The 22543-nt window shown below is 41.9% G+C and overlaps 1 protein-coding gene and 3 long non-coding RNA genes across 5 annotated transcripts in view; 2 read left to right on the top strand and 2 right to left on the bottom strand.

Moving 5' to 3' along the window:
* The first annotated feature begins 1318 nt into the window (after window positions 1–1318).
* On the top strand, window positions 1319–5467 carry LOC131664607 (uncharacterized). Its single transcript, XR_009301955.1, has 3 exons — window positions 1319–1506; window positions 5057–5240; window positions 5333–5467. It is a non-coding gene; the product is annotated as an uncharacterized LOC131664607 (long non-coding RNA).
* Window positions 5468–5770: 303 nt separating this feature from the next.
* Window positions 5771–22543, bottom strand: part of LOC131664592 (uncharacterized) — a 30313-nt gene continuing 13540 nt past the window's right edge. Inside the window, exons 2-4 of one of the 2 annotated variants that reach the window (XR_009301954.1) lie at window positions 7368–7516; window positions 7069–7282; window positions 5771–6981 (exon numbers count right to left, since the gene is read on the bottom strand). This is a non-coding gene — a long non-coding RNA (uncharacterized LOC131664592). Of the gene's footprint in view, window positions 6982–7068; window positions 7283–7367; window positions 8839–22543 lie in introns of those variants that run through there. The other variant, XR_009301953.1, reaches the window with a different exon arrangement.
* Window positions 16540–20464, top strand: LOC131664591 (uncharacterized). Its single transcript, XR_009301952.1, has 3 exons — window positions 16540–16554; window positions 19335–20230; window positions 20450–20464. It is a non-coding gene; the product is annotated as an uncharacterized LOC131664591 (long non-coding RNA).
* Window positions 16657–18134, bottom strand: LOC131664589 (uncharacterized). Its single transcript, XM_058935807.1, has 3 exons — window positions 18084–18134; window positions 17229–17955; window positions 16657–17151 (listed from the first exon to the last, which is right to left on the bottom strand). The coding sequence occupies exons 1-3, from the start codon at window positions 18117–18119 to the stop codon at window positions 16703–16705; spliced, it is 1212 nt and encodes a 403-aa protein (XP_058791790.1). The 5' UTR covers window positions 18120–18134; the 3' UTR covers window positions 16657–16702.

Genomic DNA, 22543 nt, shown 5'->3' with positions numbered 1-22543 from the left:
TGTTTACAAGTGTCACCTTGTCACCCTCGCGGGTGCGCACGTCCGTCGACGAACACAGAGAGAGAGAGAGAAAGCGAAGCCTACCCTAGATTTCAACCGCAATCTACGAGGCGCGCGACCCTCCCTTTTTTCCGCTTGGCTACCCCCTTCTTGCCCGTCGTTCTCGCGCGCGATCCTACGCCACCGGCTCGCTCCACTCTTTCTCTCCGCTGTTTGTCGAAGACGCCGCCACCACCACCGACGACGACGACGACCAAGCTCACCTTCCTTTATTTTCTTCCAAGGCTCCGACTCTATTTGGATTCGCCGCGATAAGAGGCCGGGATTATTTTCTTTTCGACGCCGCTTGTTGCCGGAGCGCGCCTCGGATGTAGCTCTCCGAGCCCTCGCGCCACGACCGACCTGCATCTTTCCTCTGCAAAATGAAATGTACTCGGTAAACGTGTTTTCGTATCAGTTGGAGCGCCAACTTATATCGTTGCCCATGTACGATGTATTGGCGGCACTATTCAATCGATGGCTTCCTTGAAAAGCCCTATCTTTTTTCCAGAGCAAACTTGTCGACTGCAAAAACAAGTGCATACGTGGCAAGCTAATACCGCTAATGCTGTATAAGAGCAGACGTTTTTGCCAAAATTACACGCAAACTTGCCCTCTGCACTTTCTCACTTTTTTCCTACCAGCTGGTTCACCATAATTAGCGTGACCTTCTGACTGCCGAGTTACTTTTCCCTTGACAAATAAAAGCTATTCTATCGATACTCGGTAAATAAGAGCGACTACATTTTCAAGTATAATAGCGCTATTCAGCATTCAAATGGAGCTTCATTTACGCAACCTTTCAACGCGTGTTGCGCACTCGAGTTTTAATTCGAAAGAGACGTCGCGCAGACGAAGACAATAAAGAAAAAAAAAGAAGAATTCTAACGATCATAATTTTCTTAGAAACCTCGAAACTACTCGAAGATACTTATCAGCGAAGTCGATCCAAGGCGAGCAGCCACACAGCTGCGTGTCTATAATACGCGCTCGCGAGAGCAAGTGAAGCGTACATGGAAGAGAGAGAGAGAGAGAGAGAGAGAGAGAGAGAGAGAAAGAATAAAAAAAACGCACGAAGCCACAATCGCTAACAAACCGCACATCTACAGCTGTCGCACTCGCGTATTAAAGCGGGCAGGCGGGTGGCGTACAATTACACGTTTTGCGCTATGACGCGCGCGATTACGAAACTGCGCAGCAGTCTGATACGATGTAGCTCGCTGAAAAACAAGCCCGACCTAGTCATATTTGCTCGCGCTTAGCTAACCGGTTTCTTTTCGCGCCACGTGTTATCCTCTTGCAGAGTGAGAGAGAGAGCAACTCCTCCAAATTGGGCAACTTTTTTCGCATCGTGCCTTCACTACCACGCCAAGAGTGCTGTATAATTTGGCAGCGATCGCATTTTAATAACGGCGTGATTGCAGCTGGCCAAGCGTAATTGCAGCGCGATATGCTAAGCGCTTCGCGGTAAAGTGACACGATTAATTTTTTTTGACCTTGCCGCGCGTGAAATTGGGGCGAAGCGCGCCATTTACAGGCATTCGGAGCGGAACAGGCGGCCACCTCTGTTGCGCCGCGCGGGTTACGCACGGGGCAAAACAAGAGGACTGAGCATCCGCGATCGCCTTTGTCCGCCGCGTCGTCTTTGGTCGACCAACCAGTCTATTATTCGAATGGAGCGTCAATGGCGCGCGCCGGCTAATCTTCGCGCTCGCTCGCTTGAGAAGGACGAGTCAAAGAGACAACAAACGCCTTATCAAGAATCTCTCGCCGCGGCTCCGCGCTTTTAACGCCGAATCATCGAAGAAGGCGGACGGGAAGGCAATAAACGCGAATTCCTCTCCGCCGACGCGTCCAAACTTCATATCAATACCAAATAAGCTGCTCGCGCGCGCCACTGATTTGCATACAATGCACCTGTATCTTCGGCATTTGCGTTTTGTTCGCGCGATAATTCACCTCGGGCGCGCGCGGAGAGCCAAGATTTAGCAATCGGAGATCGTGAAAACGGGCTACATCTGCATAAACATTCGTTATCGCGCGCGCCGCTGAGAAGGGATCTCCGCGCGCTGGCGTTTTCTTTTCCTTTTCGTCGCCAGTAAAAGGCCGAATATCGCTCGCGAATCGTTGTGCATCGACTGCTGTACGCGCGCGCGTCACGGCTATTACGAGCGCGAAGAGAGATCGCGGATAAACATCGTCTTCCTCGTTTTCAATTCACACGCGAGAGCTTTCTAAATCCGGCGGCCTCTGCTGCCGGAGCGCTTTCGTTGTTCCTTTTTTTCTCACTTTTCGCTACGCGCTTTGGATTGACGTCGGTAATTGTGCGCTCGATTTTGCTCGCGAAAAGGAGAACGCGGTTCAACGACCATCGCACGTACGTACTAGACGCGTATAACGGAAATCTGAATGGTTTAAAAGGCTCGGATCGAGAAAGTTGCTCTCGGAGAGCGAGCCTCGATAACAATTAAATTACCGAGATCTCCGGCGAGCGATTGCGAGTCTGCTGCCCCCCAGCCCGCCTATCCCCGGCAAACACAAGAAGGATAACCACATCATTGGAGGTGAAATGGCAGAGCAATTTCTGCTGGCAAGCTCGTACGATTCCCACATTAAGCATCCGAGTCTGGCAACCGCACGCTCGCGTCTCTCGGAGCCGCCATGAGCTCGCCGAACGAGGGCCGGTGCTGGCGGTCGGCGGCACGCAAGGGCCAAGGCGGCTCGCCGAGGAGGAGAGGAAGAAGTGCAGGAGGACGCGAGGAGCAGCGGGACATTTAGCCGAGCACGCGGCTGGTTTTTGTCAGGACGGAAAGGGCCGCGGCGCGGCGCGGTTGCGTTTGCGTGCGGACGCGCGCGGAGCCCACGCCGCCTTTTATATGCTTCGATCGCGTGCCGAGATCCCGTCCAGATAAAGAATCCGGAGAGAGCGAGAGAGAAGGTCACGAGGACCGCTCGAGGCTGCTGCCGTGTATTTATACACGACGTAGGTACGCCGCCGCGTGGATAATTCATCCGCGGAACGAAGGAATGCAGCCGTCCTTATCTATTTTCTGCGCGGGGAGGTGAGCTTCGAGAGCTTGAGAGCGATGGCAGGTAATTCCCCCCTATCCCCCCTCGCCGCCGTTCCGAAGGGCTTCTTCTGCTGCTGCTGCTACTGCTGCTGCTGCTTCGCCATCTTCTTGTTACGGATTAGTCGCGTTGATCGGCCGTGAAGTTTGCGCCTAGGGAGAAGCTTTAGTGTTTCTTGATGGTGTGGAAATTGAATAACTACTTCACACCGCTCGACCGCTTCGAAAGGGGCTTATGTACCGCGGGCAAAGGTTCACGCCACATGTTCGATACGGACGAGTACTCTTTTTTTTCTTTTTTACTCGATCTCTTCCAAAGTTTTAACCGCTGTAATGACTGGACGCGCGCGTAGGAACATGGAAATGGGGGTAGCGTCATTTTTTACTGACGTAGGACCCAGTTTGAAGAAAGCTCCTTCGGCTTTCTCGTCACGCGTAGCTATAACGAAACCCCCCAGGAACGGAAAAGTCCTCTTAAACGTGAGTTTGCCCCGGTCACTCGTGCTGATTAAATTTCGCTTCTCTTCCAAAACTACCGGCAAAATTTGCCGCGGACGCAGTTCGCTCGCAGTGCACGATAAAAGAGGTTCGCGCAATAAATTTCCGAGCGATGACTGTTCGTAATTTTCATTGTGAGCGAAAATCGCAGGCAGGGAGCGTTACATAAGCAAAACCCGCCGCCTCGTCGTTCAAGCCAACTAATAAATCCAATTATATTGCTCCTCGCGCGGCCTGAAAATCAGGCGGCAGCCGCGCAACTGGGTTGGCCGAGAATTAATTGCTCGATAATCACGTCTTGAAGGAGGCGCCGAGTTAAAAAAGAAGAAGCAAACGAGAGAGGGAACAAACGAATTGCCGTAATTCCAAAAGAGAGCGTCGTTCCCTTTTTTCCCTAATGAGCAAACCATAGCTCAGCACATCGACCGTTGCTTATTGGCACAATAACGGGGAGAAAGTGAGGGAGAGAGAGAGAGAGAGAGAGAGAGAGAGAGAGAGAGAGAGAGAGAGAGAAACATCGGAGGGGAAAGTGTAAATACACGCAGAGAAGCTGTGTTGGCGCGAGGGAGGTGGGACTGCGGGCAAAGTTGCGAGGTAGGGGAAGAAGATGATCCCTTTTATCGAGTGGCGCCGAGGTTGGGGGCTGCTGTGCACCGAATAAGGGCTTTGCTCGCGAAACTAAGTGGCCCGTAAACATCACTGTACTTATTCATCTTTTGACGACGGGTCAGTGCTGAGCCACGGGCACTTCAGTCATCTAATTTCACTTGCAAACTTGCCCCGCGATGACGCGCGCGCAGACGGCTTCATTAGGCAATTTGGCAACTTGGGCTAATTGATTTAGCAGATGGAGCCTCGCTCGACTCGATGACTTTCAGCGATCTCGCGACGGGAGCAATTGCTGCGTCGCGCCAAAACCAGAGAATGCGAAAAAGAGTTGGAATATCTGCGCGCAGCTCGTACGCGCCAATTTTTTCCGACAGTTTCATTACGAGGCGCATTCAAGTCTCATCGAAATTAAGAGGAGCGACAACACGCACCAAGTAAAAAACTTGGGAATGTCGAGACGCACGTCTTTATTCCGTGACAGCGATCGGAGATCCGTTTGGCTGCAGACATCAGCGAGGCGCGCGAGGAATGAATCTCTTTCTCTGCACTCGGAACGTGGAAGAAAGATTTCTCGGATTTCCCGAGCGAAGTATATATATGTATAATACTGTTGCCGCTCAAGGTCGGATGGTGGCCGCGCGCTGTCCCGCGGTGGCGGCGGGTCCCGCATTGTGTGCGCCGCAAGTAGCTTTTCTCGGAGCTGCCGCCGCCGCCGCCGCCACTCACTCTCTTGCGCGGCTGTCCCGAGCGCTGGCAAAAACGCCGCGCTGCTAGCAGCTCGTTATAGCCCGAAATGAGCCTGGAGGCGCTCGTCTTTCTCACTCGCTGATTTCCCTTTGCAGCTGAAAAAGCCGCGGCACGTTTCCACCGATGCTGCTTCACTCCTGAGCACGCGGGTGGCCTTTCGAACCAACTTTTCCTTTCGATTTGCTCAAACGGAGTGCCTCGAGTCTCCAGTTCGTTTTTCTTACGTTTGCGTATCGAGGCATCGTTTGGTTTTCAATTTTCTGCATAATGAACATCATTGTAAGTTTGATCGCACTTTTCATCCGCCTTTTCGCTGACTGGAAACATAGATGGTTCTGTATTGTACTTAAATATTTTCATGTTTGTTTCAGTACAAGTACATCTTCGGAATGGCTGAATCCATTTGATGGAGGGCAGTCTCATTCGAAAGGATATGCTTCCAAGCTGGTTTCATATATCATTTACAAAAATACATCCGAGCTAATACTAACGAAATCTGTCAAAACTGATTGGTACCGACCGGTCGAAAATTAATTGATTACTATTTTCGCATTTATTTCTTTACCAAATTAAATGTTAGATGAATTTTTTATAAAGAATTATTTCGTTTGAGACAAATTGATGTTAGTCTTTTCCTTGATGTTATTCAGGCAAAATATTATTATCTTGAAATCGACGATGAAATGATAATGAAAGGAGGTACAAAATAAAACACTATAAAACTTAGTTATCGATTTCTAGAGAAAATTTATTTTCTTAAAATTTTGATTTTGAACTTATTGCTTATTCTATTAATTAATTATCTTTCATGAAAAATAAAAATTTTTTTTACATACATAAGAACAATAGGCTGACTGTATTTTTTATCTTATTCGTTTACTTAAATAATAATAGTGACAATTACGATGATTCTACTTCTCAAAATCTGAAGCTACTTTTAGTGAGAATGACTATTTTAAAGAACAATACTATAAATAAAAGTCGAAATAAGAAACTATATTTATAAAAAAACTTCATAGCTAAAACATTTACACTTCTAATAAAATCCTCCTAGATATCAAATAATGAAGGGCAGATCTACAGTATTTATCATTATTTATTTTCAAATCGGTCATGCTTGCACATAAGGTCTTGCACTCGGATGCTCTGGTCAATTGAAATATACCTCCACAGTATCGTCATCCGACCTTACTTTTGTCACATAAGAACAAATGCCAAGATGAGTAAACAGTAAAAATTCACCGTCGGTCAAATTCTCTGTCTCAACTTCGTTCACCGCGTAATCTAAATATACGTTGACTTTTGAAACTATCTTGCCGAATGCATCAAATTGACTCTTTGCGGTCTATCTGGAAAATTTTGGTAAAAGTGAATTATATTGCAGGTAGTTGATTCGGCATATGTTTTGTTCTAGGTATTTATAAATTGCATTAAAACTTTGTTGACACCTGTAAAAAGTAATAAACAAATAGAATGTTTCAATGTTCCATTATTATTGCAACTTTATATTGTAAAAAAAATAATATTTTCAATTTCGATTAATGAAATATCTTTCTTATTGAAGTCCAGACATTTTACGCTGTCAATAACTGTATACTGAAAAATTTTTGTAAAAATCCGTAATTATAGTGTTAAGTTGTACTTTTTTTTAAATGTAGAACAAAGTGTGGTATTTCTTACTACGGTTGATGAACGTAGCAACCTATTTAAAGGACTGCTTGTGATCTATACGTACACTACTTAACTAACATTAACCCCAACTTTGATGCAATTATAAATGTTGATAATCATAGTGATTAATCGTAAGTTACTATAGTTATTGTCATACTAAGTCACAGACTTGAAGACTTTGGATAAGGGTGGAGTTCGAGATAGTTTTTGAATAGATCCGTAAGCTCTAGATTGCAAAATATTCGTTCATACACTGAGAAATCACCGACATTTTCTTCGCACAAGATCCAATAAACATACATACCGTGTAATTTTACATTGCTTATATTGCCATAGCCATCAAAACGAGCTAATGATCCAGAGGAAATAAATGAAATTAGTAAGAATATTATATTTCTAATATTTCCAGGAATACTTTCATCATAAACATGCTCACCTTAATACTTTTGGTAAAACGTGTAACAAGAGAATATGATTTTTATTATCGTTCTAGTACGTACAATAAACTGTTATCTATTAATATATTAATACTATGTCCCATAAAATCTATTATTGTGATTTGAGTTTCCATATTGATTGAAATATGCATATATTCAGGTAACTTTTAAATTATCATGTGCCAAAGGAATTGCATAAAAAATTTAAGAAGACTGAAATGAATAATTAATTATTTTTTTTATATATTATAATTCTTACTTATAAAGTATTAGGGTAGTTAGCATCAGCTAAACAAACTTGGAAATGACTCGCCAACGTGGGTTTTTTGGTTTTTATGCATGTTAGTAGAAGTGGCTGCTCAGGAATCCAGATAATTTAAAACCGGTATACTTGATTTTACAGGTACATCAGTACATTGACCTACTAATTCTTGATCAAGTAAATAACTGCGAAAAACCATTAATTTAGATAACATTTAGTAGTTGAGCATTTCCGTTATTCGAACAACGAAGGCAAGAGTTAAGTTGTCACAGAAAAAGGCAAGCGTTATATAATTGTGCTTAGTCACTTTATACCATTATTTTTAAAATTAAAATTTGAGTCCATATACTTTAAGAGTTTTTACAACATCCATTGGCTCAAATAATGGCTTCAAAATTGTACTATGGTATCAAGTATTAAACAAAACATTGATAGATAATATAAATTTACATAAAATTATTAATTTCGATGGCCTTTTTTTATGTATTGTATATAAACATCGTATAGCTATTTGCAATTTTACTGTTAAATATTTTTAGTAAAAGATCGATGTTATTCATAGCACATGAAGTTTCAATGCATAGTAGATTAATGTTTGAATGTTTTTTGTTAATTTTTTATAACTTCGTTGTGTTAAAAAATTATTTTTTAAATTGTTCCAATTAATAAAAAAGTCCTTGGTAGATGGGAAGAAAAGATACAAACTATGGGCATGTATATAGGAAAGAGATGATTATAAATTTTTTATAAGCAAGTTATAAGCAAGCATAAGCATATCATGATGTACCTACCTGAACAAGATACTAGAAAAATTATAACTTTCAACATGCCGTGTGAAAAGTATGACTTTGCTGCAAGCTTGGCGAAAAATGCGTGCCTGAATTCCGTGTTAACCACATATTGTTTTAAAAAAAGCTGTATGTTAAATGTTCGGGAATGTAGATTTCTTTCATCTCGTGTAAAATTTATGCCCGAGCAAAGCGAGGGTACGTACTAGATTCTTAAGAAGAAGAAAAAAGGTCCGTCTGAGAGCAATTCGAATCTTGGATTCAAACGCATTTAGGTATATGAAAATATTTAATGATTATTGTTTTCAACCACCGATTAAGTAAACAAATTCGTTTATCAAAACGACCAGTAATCTAGATCTACGTTATGTGTGTTATAAACGTAGATATAAAAAATGCAGTCTAATTGTTTGAAACAATATGGAGTTTCGATTGAAAACTTGAACCTTTCCGTAAAAATACGAATTTTTTCAGCAGTATATCAAATGTTAATTACAAAATCACCAATGGAATCTGCCAATAAATAATTTTATTAATAATAATTAATTTCCTGTTTTGTAGCTCTATGGTTCAGATGACGTACTTTAAAGTGACTTGAAATTATTGACGAAAGTGTTTGCGTATGCCCTGGTAGTGGAAATTGTAGAATATAATTTCTGGTTTATTCGCAACCGGCATCGCCGAGAATCGCGGTCGCAAGTATACTTTAGCATATTCATTACCGCATTTATATCAATATTATTCTTTTTCATATCATGACCAGAGTTATTGATAAAGATTGAGTGTTATTTCATAAAATAAAAATATATTTTTTATGTACGTTTAAAAACAATAATGAAGAGGCAACTTCAGTTTCGTTTGAAAAATAGTTTACGTGGATTGTCAATCAATAAAGTAATATTTTTATTTTTTCAACGGACTTTCAAAATTAAACAGTATATATGTATTTTCTACAAAAGTAGTAAATTATGTCGTTCGCTTAGTGGAAAAACATGCCATTCCCAACAAGTCGCGTTTAAAAAGATAATGTGGTAAAGAATTACATTTCCATTTGCAGTTACATCTTGTAAGTCTAATACTATTCGTAAGTGACGCAATAATGAGAAAAATTATATACATTTGCATATTAAAGTACCGTAATAAATTTAAGTTTACAGATATATACAAAATAACTTAGTTTTATAAAACATATAAAGCTATATAATATCGATGCTATACTACTTACATTTGAATAAGATCTTTTTTTCGAAATATTGACTTCTAGTTTTTATTGTTTTAATACCGAAGCTAAGTATCAATGCACAATACTTATCGTTGTGTTCATATTTTTTAACGCCTATTGAGCAAACAATTTCAGTCACATTGAATGAGCCGACCTTTACATCATTAACACCAATTTTCGTTGTAGTAATAAGTGTGAGGTTTTTTACCCCGAATGAGTATGAAAATTGTACCAATTTTTTAAATACTTACTTAAGCTCTATCAATTTTAAGATCTACCTACCGGTGATATTGTATATTGTGCTATTCATTTTGGATTTTCTGAAATATCCACGTATTCAGATTATTCCATAAAAATTAAGTTGATCCAGTCTGAGATATTTCATAAAATCTTTCGTATACAAAAGATGTTGCCCTAAAGCGTGGAAATCGTATGCGTAAATAATAAGTTATACCAATTTAGTCTGCAGATTTGATTTTAGGCTTAGTACCATTGCTTCGTTTATGTTATACATGTGTACGTAGCTATGGTATTTATAGAGGTAATTATTAATACTAACGTTACGCCAACGTTGTTTTATTTTCACACAGTTAATTGTCGCAAACGTAACAAAGTCCAAAGTAACAAGAGAGATATTTGCTTTATCACTGCATAAATTTTTAATTATGATGATTTCAATTTCATATCGATCAATATACATTTCCTGTTAGATTGTAGAATTTCATTATAGAGTTATTGAATCGCTCACACTGTCCGCCATAGATTTAATGCGAATACTAAATAATAAGAAGCTTTTTTAAATATATTTTACATTTTAGAAAATGATTTTTTTATAATTCTTTCTATATATTAGAAACGGCATGATCTCGGATATTTCTATATTTCAATGGTCTGTTCAATAGTTACAGGATATTTTTCTATCAAATAGTGATATTTTTTCGAGGAGGAAAAATGCATAGTCGCAGATAACTTAATCGTTACATAGGCAGTCAATTTAGTAAACCGGTCAATACTATTTTCATTTAGCAATTTTTTTAAAAAGCCTTTCGGAAATCGTAGACGCATGAAAATTACAAGCTGATTCATATAACGTATATAAGTAATTAAACGTATAATGATTAAGTAAACTACATGTTTGTATAAAGCGTGACTCGTATCGAGGTCACTAATATACTTGTACAATTTAACGGTATTAAATATATTAATACATTAATTACAGTTTTTAAAAAAATAAAGTTGTCCTGAAACGTTCGAACTCGTTGCGTATCAGAAACACATAAATAATAGAGTATTAAACTTTGGTATATGTGTATTATTATAAGCTACGGAAGCATAACGATTGAAACGAATTTATGAACGTGTAAAATTGAATGATTTTTGAAAAATCTTATAAAATTAACTTATCTTGAAAGAATTACTTTTAAATATTTGTGAGTTATATACAGCATAAGTATCCGTGATTGACATTTCAAATAGATATTTTCGCTTTCTGAGATGTTCGTGAAAACTCATAAAATTTCTAAGTAATTCATTGATGCTATTGTCATGTTATGTTATTGTTAGTTCGAGTAGTCTATTTGTTTTGATTAATGATGTGCCGTAAATAATAATTGAGATAGAGGTATATCACTCGGTATTTAATGAAATTAAAGTGTTTACTTAAGAGCTAAAGTTTACTAAAAAAACTTGTATGCAATAATCCAGAAAGTAATTATAGATTTGAGCGATATTTGTATAGTTGATGGTCGATTTCGTTAGTCACTGCCGATAATCAGATATGACTAGGATAGTCTGGCATTTTTCACGTTGATTGAAGACGTGGAAGGATAGGCGATTTGATAGTGTTTGCTGGAATAGAAATTGGACAAGAAAAGTTTGCAACCTTGGTCTGCAAAAGGAGCTCATCGCTACCTGTCGCTCATACGCATTATTAATGGCTTCAGCAGGTACTTAACATTCCTTAAGATTTGATCGTGCCTGGTCGTTCGGTATATCCGCACGCAAGACACGAGCTCATGCGCGAGCGCGAGCGAGGAGGAATGTCAGCGGCGCCGAGAAAGAGAGAAAACCAGTAGCCGCGGGAGGAACGCCGCCTAAGTGTGCAGTGGCTACTTACTTTCGCGGTTACTCTGGCGGAGAGCAAAGCTAGCCTCCTTATTTGGACTCTCCGCGCGCGGGAAGACATTTTTTGTCGTTGCTCGCTCGATCGGCGCGGCAGCGGCGCTCCTCCTCTGCGCGCAAGCGCTTTTTGCCTCGTGTCGGCTCTCTGTGAGTTGCCTACGTAACGAGCTCTCGACGACAGCCCCGGCAATCCTGGCCCGTGCGCCAGGATCCCATTGCCGATATATTAATTGGCACGATGCGAGACGCCGACGAGAGGGCGAAAAGGGACGACGACGACGAGCGAAAACATTTGTCGCGATTTCGAACCGCCCGAGTGAATTATCGCCTCTGTAAAACGGCCTGCGGATTAGCTGCCATCAATTAGCAGCCTCGCGCGCAGAGTGCCGCCGTGGCCGGACGTAACCGTCCATTTAGGTTATCGCCGCAGAGGCTGGACGGCAACGGGACGAACGATAACGTTTGAGCGATAAGTCCGCGCTGCTGACTCGGCGAAATCGCGGGAAATCGTTCCGAAGAAGCGCGTATCATCGAAAATAAAACACGACTCGGATTCGTTCGGCTGCAGGACTGCGCCTCGTAAAGCCCGACTCATAAATGCATAAATCGTTATTAGCCGAGAGCGATGAGTTTCTCTCTCGCTCCTCGCGGCGGTGAGCCGATGTTGACAATTTACTGTCTCTCTCTCTCTCTCTCTCTCTCTCTCTCTCTCTCTCTCTCTCTCTCTCTCTCTCCCAGGACGATGCCGCAGTTTATAAATCCAACCACTAGCTTGCAAAGCCTCGCGACTGTACTCGCGGAACCCTCGCTGCAAGCGGCAATGGGAATAGTACGAAAGATACGCGCGTAAAAACTGGTTTAAAAGCTGGATGCACCGCGGAGAGCAATTAAGCGTCGCACCCTCTCCTCTCTCTCTCTCTCTCTCTCGCTTGCTCGGACAATACGCGCCTCTTTATCTCACGAACACGCGCCGCAGATGCACTTATTTTCGCGCTCCGAGCGGTTCTCCAAAAGATTTATGCGCGTCGACGCCATCTTTATGTGGCGCGCGCCTCCAAGGCTACCGCGCGCGGCCTCTCTCGCTTTAACGCCCAGGATGGGCCGATTATTAATGCGCGCTTGTCACTCTGGCGCGTCCGAGTAATCCACCGTGCGTACCAGGATTACCAGTTCGGAGATTTGCGCGAGAATAAAACGTCGTCATTAAAGTGAATCACCTTGGGGAATTTGGAGATTTTGTAGTTTGAAGGTAGTGAAAGCGAAAGGTCTTTTCACGACAGGAATAATGGTTACCGGATTGTTTGGGGCAGCATTGTTTGGAGACTACTGGAAAATTAAACTGGACGCGCTCAGATTGATTTCCATAAAGTTACTGTATACTGTATTCAAGCTTTGGACATTGTTCAAAGTGACTCATCTCTGCAGTTAGAAAGGGCAATAAATGGCTGCTGTGAAATCACCAATTTTCGGAAAATTTTAACGTTTGTTTGGTTTCCTTTTTTAAATCCTGTTGAAACGCGCGTACGTGCACCTCTTCGCGGCACTTGTCTGCAATAGATAGTGAACCAGGTTAACACATGCGTTCTGAGACATTTTAATCGATGCACATTCGACAGTGAGCTTATCAGTCGTTCGGGCATCTGGCCGACTAAACGGAGAGGTTGTTTTTGTCAATGGAGAAAAAGAAAAAATCTAGCAGACAGGATAGCGCGCTGTTTTGTTTTTATTATGAAATCCAGGAGGTCCGCGTGATTTGCCGAGAGCGGAAGTGAAAGAGGGACAATGATCCGCGGCTAGCAATCGATCGGCGGCGGAACGAGCAAGCGAGCGAGCGCAAAGAGTTATCGCGCGGAAAAAAAAATCGGGAGGCCGCGAGGCGAAGGAAAAAGGCGGCCGAGCTCTTCCCGCGCGATGCGAAACTGTTAGGTTAGTTAGGATGCCAGGACCAGCGATGACTCAATTCACTCAAGTAATTTCTCCCTCTATCAGCGATGGCTCCATTTTCTTGCTCGATCGAAGCCCTCGCAGCAGCAGCAGCAGCAGCAGCGAGTCTCCGCGCCGAGGGGCAATGAGACACGACGAAAGAGAGAGAGAGGCTCTTTCAATTCTCTCGCTCTGGCAAGCCTGAGTCGTAACTCGTTTCCTCATTCAACTTTTTTTCTCTTGTCTGTCTCATCCCCCTTTTCTTTCTTCGTCTCGCTCGCTGCAACTTCCTTTTACACACTCCAACTTCTCTGGTTCTCTCTACCTCTAAGCGCTTTATCTCTATTCTTCTGTATTTGCTGCATGCATATGTGTATCGGCAAGTATTCGAGCCAGAGATGAAAGCATTATGCGCCGGGGAGAGGAAAAAAGAAAAGGAAAGGAAAGGCGAGACAAGAGATTTATTTGGCGGCGTCGGGCCGAAACTCTCCGCGCCGTAACGGTGATAAATCTCGAGGAGCGGTCCTGAGTGCACCTACGAGTGGCGAGCTTACGATGCGATTGAATAAAAATTTTAATGGAGCCCCGGCATACAGTGCGCTCGAAGGGCGACTGGGCAATGGAAAGCCGCAGCGGCGACACGGTTTCCCGATCGGTCGGGACGAGCGGATCGAGCTTTCCCGGGAGGCCGAGCGCGCAAAATCGGCGGATGCGCCCGAAACGCGGCAAGAGTTACAAGCGCGTTGGCAGCGAGAGCGAGATCGGCGCCGGCCAGCATAAGCCTCTCGCGCGTGTGCGTGCGTTCGTGTGCTTCCTCTCCGCGCGGCAATGCGCCCGCGCCATCTCTCTTTCTCTTCCCCTTTCGCGTATATACGTATACACGTACATGCGTGCGTGCGTGCGTGCGTGCGTGCGTGCGCGAGTAGCTGCTGCAGGCTCTCTCGGCAAGATCGTCGTCGCGATTTCGCTGGCGCTGCCGCCGCCGCCGCCGCCGCCTCGCCTCCGGCGGTCCACCATTCGCCGATAGCCGAGGAAAGGGAGCCCAGAAGGATTAAAAAGAGAGCACGCCGAGTGGAGCCGTTTTGCGGAGGAGTAGCTTTAGCCGGCTCGAGTTTCTGGTGTATAACTTCGTGCCGATATGCAGTAATCAGCGAGGAAAGTTCGCTGATGGCGGATAATTTTCCAAACGCTACGCTAATTTTCAGCGGGTAAGTGTCACGAATCACGTGACAAATAGACGAGCGAGCTCGGTACCCCACGCCGCAGAGGTCAATCAGTCGTTTGTACGAAAAATTAAGGGTTTCATGCTTTGGAACAAAATCAGCGTATATTTGTTTTATTATACAGATAAAAAAGCCTAGTAACTTGTCTATTGCGATCGTACACGCCGTATCCTGATATAGATGAGCACGCGCCATTGAAACTATGGATTTACGCATGATTGAGTGTCAATCGAAATACCACTGCGCTGATACATAGAATGATCGATACTAATGCTCGTATGGATTCGTCGCGCTGTCGATACGCACGACATCGGCACCGATAAAACAACAATAATTTCGCTTCTCGCGCTTCGTATCGATAGATCACTCAATGTATCCCACTGTCTTTTTCCGCTGACGGGTTCTCGCGCTTTCCGACTGACTCGGAGCAGCCCCGGCAAAGGAGTCAACTCGTGGGCGCGCGAGCCGAGGAACAGCCAATTCTCACCTCGGAGTGTGTTGGAGGCAGACGGAACGACTCGGCGGGTTATCTGCAGGCTCGACGGATCGCATGAGCGCCCACAGCGCAACAAAGGGGGGCCCCCGCGCGCGAGATTTCGCCGTGCGATCTACGCGTGTCCAGTGCGCTTCCTTTCCCGCGTTTAATGTGGCTGCTCTCTCGCTCCCAATGTCGACGACCTGACAAATTGCGCGATCGCTCGTTGCGCGTGGCGGCGGCTCTTTGCCGCTTTACCGCTAGCCATTATTTTTTTGCGCGCAGAAGGAAAATAAAGGATAGAGAAAAGAAAAAAATAAAATAAACCATCCGCGCGTAATGCGATTCGGCTCGCGGAGGATCGACCGCGCGCGTCTTTTTTTCCGCTCGACGTTTCGTGACCTCGCCGGCCAATAATTCATCATTGGGACATTGCTCCGACGCAATTGCGAGCGGCTATGACTGCTTGTCGACTGATGCCTTGCCAAGCACTCAGGACCAGCACTCGACGAACTCGTCGACGCAGACGAACGCGGACAGCCTCGACCGCGGCTGTAACCTCGACCGGAGGCGGAAAGACAAGGTTTTCCATGCAGCTTTCAACGTCACAGTGGCCACGCGAATGCTCACCCTGAGCTTTTGCCTTATCGATCGACCTCGATGCACCTCGTGAGAAAAGCCAAATATTCGAGGTAAGCGCTGTGAAAGCGTCACCCGTGAATGAGAATGTAAATGAGACGAGCAAAGTGACGAGGCGCGAGCGCGTTCGTCTAAACAAGAGGATGGGGGAGGGGTAGGCGCGAGAAACGACGTATAAAAGTGTCGCCGGCAAAGTCGTTTGCGCCGGCTGCGCGTTCATTTAAACAGATCATCAATCGGACGAGCAAGCAGGCGCTCGTGGAATGAATGCCGAGGCTAATTTTACTCGTAAATTAGGTTCACGCAACGGGGCATTTCTCTCGTCACGTTCCTTCATCGCCTCGCGTCGCGTCGCGCACGCTGCCAAACGAGACAAGCGCCAGCCAGGCCGTCGTGAATTTCAGGCAAAACAAACACACACCCAGAGAAAAGAGGCGCACGGGCCGATCGTCACGTTTCCCAGCTGTTTTCGGACGACACTACAGTCGAATACAAAGCAGTGCTTCGCAAAGTTCGTACCTCTTAGCTGTTGCCGCTCTTATCAGTGTCTGCTAAAGACTGGACAGGGTAAGAAGATGTTCGTCCTAAATTTATCAAACGAATTTTCACAGTCTCGGCAAGGGACTCGAAACATCTTTGTCAACGTCAATCGGATAACAACATCGAGTTTGATAAGGAAGTCGTCACCGTGAACTACTGTCGGCTTTACTTTCACCTATACAGTCCCGCATATCATTAAATTATTTTCCAAAACGAAAGCTTTAAGTATCATTGATTTCTACAAGTAGTTGATCCTGTTGACCTGTGATGAGACTACGATTTTATGATAACGGTAGGGATTTTCATAGTTTTAATGTAAATTCATTTGCTCAAACAATGTTTTCCAAATATATGAAAATAATTTATTTTAATAGACAAATTTATAAATCGAAATATACTGACGTTGTTAATGTACAGTGATTTATCAATTATACATTTAGTTATTTTAATTCTTCGTCACCATAACAATTCTTTGAAAGTTCGACGTGTTCTTTATCATAGCACATACTAGAGACGCAGTTTTGACCATTTTCTTCATACAATACCTTTACAGAAATTTTATCATAATCGCACGTAAGCTCAAGTAATCCAACAGTACCAAGACGTTGATGATTGGCGTCAAACTTTGTAAGGTTACTGCGAAGTGTATTTTCTCTTGCAGTCAACAAATAAATTCCACCGTTGGGCGCATTGGCCGTAGCAAATTTGTCAAAATTTTGGCTGCCAATATCCAAATCGTATTTCGACAAAGATGTTCCACTGGCGTCAAAAAGTTGGCATTCGATTTGCATATGGCCTTTGTGACTACAACTATATATCATTCCACCAGAAATTGCGAAATCGTTGTTTTTCCACTGGTCGTTTGGATATTCTTTCAATACTCTTAAACCTGGAAACATTCGTAGTTGAAAAGGTCATTAGTGAAGTAAATGTAATTTCAAGAAAAGGTATCATTGAAGTTTATACCGTTGGGCGTGAGCAAAGAAATCCTAGTATTTTCAGTGTCTATTCCTACTTCAGCTATTAAAACGCCTTTATTCCCTGGCATCTTCTCCGTAAGTACCATCGGATTATCTCTAGGAATGTACGATGGTACGGGTCCTTTAACAGTCTTTCCCTGTGAATCGATAGTCATTCTACAAACTTTCTTGCCACAAAACTTTGGATTTTCAAAGTAAACATCGTATGTGCTGTTTTCATTGAAAGTAATTGCCTCTCCATAATGGCTAATACTATATGACAGAGTTTCGTGATCATCAAAACCGATTGTAGCTTCAGCAGTCTTGCAGAGAGGAAAATGAACGAAAGTGTAACGAAGTAGATGTTCGGTATTTTTGTCGTCGTCGTCGCACCAAACAACCAGCATTAGATCCGCAGAAAGAACATGCATCGTGTAACTATCAGTGAATTTACCTTGAAAGGTGATATCACAAGTCGATAATTCATTTCTTTCGGTCATATTTCCATGTGTAATGCTACATATTCTGGAATGTACACCATTCGAAGATGTTTCAACATCGTTACATACAACATAACTTGCCACAGACTCTAGCAAGTTTCCTGATGTTGTGGCACTAGGGAATTTATGACTTTTACTGAATACTGTTTTGCTTTCAGCCAGTTTAACATCGAGATAAATAAGCGCGAACAGCGCTAACACTTTCATGAAGTAGATCATTTGGTACCACTGTAACTGTGTGTAAATGAAGTAAAATGACCTTTTATCACATGTTTTTTCCGAATACTATCTTACAAATTTTGTAAAGTAATATTTTTCAAATAGAAACTAATACGGAATAATTATTGAGGTAAATTAGTTACCAGATTTCGAATGGTTTCGCTATAGTCCAAAGACATCCAAAATTTGAACTAACGTTCTTTAAGTTATTATACAACTTATATACTCTCCAGAATAATTACATTCCTCCATTGTTTGAATATAAAATTAAGCCAATAAAACAAATGGAAGACTACTTTATTATCATGCGCGATAAGAAATCTTTTCTTTTAGTTATGTCATAAGTTTCCCCTTTTGATAAGACATACTTTTTATCGAAACGTATTAATAGAAGGTTATCGTATATATAACAATATTTTTCCTGCTAGACACTGTCTACCATTTCACGATTTTATTGTATAATCTGAATTAAAAGTGATTACATATGAAATAGAAGATTTTTTAAACATGTCTAATTTTGGAGCGTGCTATACATCGATTTTAAGAAATTATAAATTTATTTTCATAGAGATTATTGTTTTCCAAAAAACGCAATCATAATATGACTTTAGTAGGAAATGAATAAAAGCATATTTACGTAGCATACAGCGAGAAATATTACAATTTCATGAAATCGCAAAATTTAAGTCTAGTCTACCATGGTTATCCATTTACTCGAATTTCTAACAAGACCCGATCAATATTTTATGTTATTTGAGAGAATGGAAAAAAACCACAGCAGCTGTAAATGATAGCTTATTTCTTAGTAAATTACGTAAATCCTACGAGTTTAATATTTGATTCGTGATTAAAAGTAGAAATCCAAGCAGTCGGCTATTTAAGAATCTTTGAATTTATTTGAAATCTTCATTGTCGTAACACTTTTGAACGACATCAATACGCACATCACTATAGCACATTCTGGCCATGCAAAGTTGATTATTTTCGGCGTAAACGTCCTTAATGGTAGTCGCTGCTACTCCTTTACAGATGTAATTTGATAGTTTAACAGCGCCAATACGCTTACCGTCGGCTCCAACTTTCGTCGCATGAGCATGCTTCCTAGTTCCAGTCTCCAAAACGAATTCACCATTTGGCAAGTTGAACAACGTAAAGCTGTTAAACTTATATCCAATGTTGACGTTGGTTTTCGATACGGATTCACCCTTGGCGTTGAACACTTCACAAGCGATCTCCGCGTTATCAACTGTCTTGCACACGCGAATTTTCTTGTCAAGATTTGATACGTCGTTATTGTCAGTTCTTTCAGTCCCAACCTCTTGAAGGATTGTCCGCCCTAAAGTTCGAAATGTCTCTTAATAAATAAAGTAATAAACAAATGAACGTTTTTGCAGCCAGCCAGCCAGCCAGCCAGCCATGAAATTTACCATCGGGTTTGATCAAGGAAATTCTACCGGTGTCGTCGCGGCGTGACTCATAAACGACGTAAGTGTTGTCCACCAGATTCAATTCTGTGCTCGCGTCGTATAACCTCTTGATAGGCTCATAGGCCGCAGCAGGCCCATTGATAATTTCAGCCTGCGCATTGAGCCTAAGCTTACAGACTCTGTCGGAACAATATTTAGAATTTTCAAAGAAAACATCGAATGTACCATCTTCGCCAAGAACGAAAGCATTCTCGTATCGTATCATGCTATTGAACAGAGACTTGTGATTTTCAAAATCAATCTTCGCCTCGGATGTATTGCAATTAGGAAAATGGACGATTCTGAATTTGAGTAAGTAGCGTGCCTTGCTGGTATCTTCATCGATCCATGCGACAACAGATTTATCCATGGATATGGCGTGGATAGCGAAACTGGTTGCTGCCATGGTCTCTGTAAATTCTAAGTTGCACGTTTTCTTTTCTCCCTTCTCGTCCACCTTTCCATGCGTGACGTTGCATTTCTTGGCAAGCCGTCCAGTTTCCGATTTCCCCAGGTAGCGGTCGCATGCGATATAACTCATAAGAGAATTATGCAAGTCACCAGTAACGATAGTATTATCAAAACTCTCTTTCAAGTCGTATCTTGTCTTACTTTCAGCAGTTGCACGGCATACCGAGGTGAGCGCGAGTAGCGCTAACGTTTTCGGAGCAAACATCCTTCGATACTATAAAAAGTGATTACAAATATTGATATCGGAACATCGAAGCTTATTTCAAATTATTAAATTATGGATGGCAAGATGCTGGCTCAATTCGGAAGTAGACACTCAAATTAGTTTGTGATTAATCAACTCATTATACTCGGTAACTGTCACTGGATTTAGCAAATTATTTCTTGATTAATTTATTAGGTGTATTGTCTTATTTTTAATGCTTTGTATGAGAGTTCTTACAGATAAATGAACTATCATGAAAAGCATAAAGTTTTATTGGTTAATTTGAGCACTCGTTCAAAATATCATTTACGATTCAGATATTTAATAAGTGGAAAAAATTATAAATAATATAAAATGAATTTACCAGAGTAGAGGGAAATCGTGGACTGAAACTGCAAGATCCGATAACTTCGACTGACGCAATTTACTTGGATACTCAGCTTAATACCATCAGAGATATATTTCCAACGGCAAATACATATTACATAAGTGCAGCAAATAGCTATATTAGATTTCATCGCTTGTTATAAGCTAATGACCGTTGCCGCGTGGAAATTTCCATTGATACTTGATGTTGAAGACGTGGCGAAAAAATCTTTTTCGTTCATTTTGCGTTAATCATTTGTATCAATTTTTAATGCACAAAATAGTGTATAAAAGGTGTAAACATAAACATAGAGATTATATTTTATCTTATAATTTATTGAGATCAGCGGAACAAAAAATGTGACGGAACATTCGATGAAGGTTATCATAGCGAGACTAATCTGTCTGAAGATATTTCAAAATAGCACTGTTATAGATATAGTTAAATCGCATTTTGTACAATAAACGAAATATATTTTGATTTTTATTCAAATAAGCATATGCGACTAATAAATAATAATGTCTTGCCACTTTGTTTCTCGATATCGCGATATGATAAATAAAACTATAAACTAATTTAATATTTACTTTACATTAAAATTTTTTAAATTCAGCAATTCAAATTATTCAGCATATGACAAGTAGATTTCATTGGCATTGATTGCAATAGTTGACCGCCTGATCGTTGATGTTATGTTTTCTAATTCTAAAGTCTATGATCGCTTTTTACCCTTCCTATATAGTTGAATTTTGAAAACTGCTTTATACATCTGAATTCGCGTTATTTTTTCATCTCTTGCGTAATTAAATTATTTACGCAATCCAAATTTTTCTGGAAAATGAATTAAATGTTCTAAGGGCGGATGGTCAGTGTACAACTATATGAGAATATTGTTTTAGTGGCAATCACGTAAATTTGCACCATCTATCAGCATATTATTATCCTCGTCGTCCTCAGCATATTCTCTGTATATACATACATATTCGTTGTATATGTATACGTACATGTTTTCAAGGCCGCATGAATCTTCATTCTGCTCATTTGTAGTCGACGATAGTTCTGTTGATTATAGTTTATCTTTTATTTCTTTTCGTAAAACCAACGCATTATCATAAAATTAGCATATAATAATACAGTACCCAGCATCAAATCAGAAATACCGTAAAAATGAATCGTTTGACTTTTTGCACGGATTCTTGTTCAGAAATAGGTATTTTTTTATTTTCGCTTACGCGAAAATTATCTATGTGCTATTTTTCTCGAGGAAATAGTAAAAAAAGTTTTTTACCTATAAAGTCCTTACTTTCGACTGAAATAACAAGACTACACAACGAAATGGATTGTTTTAGCGTGCTTCGGCTTTGGACGAGTACCAAGCGATAATGGCATTATCTTTATTTAGATTAATTCTCTTATTTTTTTGACGGCTCCTATGATTATAATTAATTTATTTTCTCTATCTAATGTCGAGTATGTATTTCACAAAGTTGGCACAATAACATCACACCGTTAATCTTATTGAAATTTGTCGAATCGCGCAGTATAAAGAGAAAAGGCGGATCTGCCTCGACTTGTAGAAATCAGTCATTTGCTGAAGTACAACGACAGCGAAAAAAAAATTGTCAAAAACTTGTGGAGTAGGTATTCTTGTCGACGAGGGCCACTCTACGAATCGAAAGCTCTCGGCAAAGCGTACGCCCGCGTCGTGGCCCAGAGGCACAGGCGAGTCGACGCACTTGTACACATCTAAAAAAATCCCCTCCGCATCTACATAATTCGCTCGACTATATACGTCCTCGATGTGTACTGCGCGTGCACGCGAATAACAAGGATCACGTGATGGGGTTACACGCGGGCGCGTGCGTGGGCTGGTCTCCCCGCAGGCCGAGTTCGTTAGGCGCGCGGACAAGGACAAACTCATCGAGGAGGAGGGCCTCTTGCGTACGCGTCCGGGGTGCGCCGTTGTTCGCGGGGCAAGCTGGAAAAGTGGTCGTCGATCGAGCTTTCCGCGTACCTCGGGCGAACGAAAAGGGAAAGGCTTGCCCGCGCTGATATCGGAGTAAGCAGGGCGTCGCTTAGGCGAGTTCGTGACCG

This window comes from Phymastichus coffea, unplaced genomic scaffold, assembly GCF_024137745.1.
Source record: "Phymastichus coffea isolate CEN01 unplaced genomic scaffold, Cenicafe_Pcof_1.1 PCOF00044, whole genome shotgun sequence".
In the NCBI taxonomy this organism is placed as follows: domain Eukaryota; kingdom Metazoa; phylum Arthropoda; class Insecta; order Hymenoptera; family Eulophidae; genus Phymastichus; species Phymastichus coffea.
Note: the sequence above shows the minus strand (reverse complement) of the source record. Positions and strands in the feature narration are given on the sequence as shown.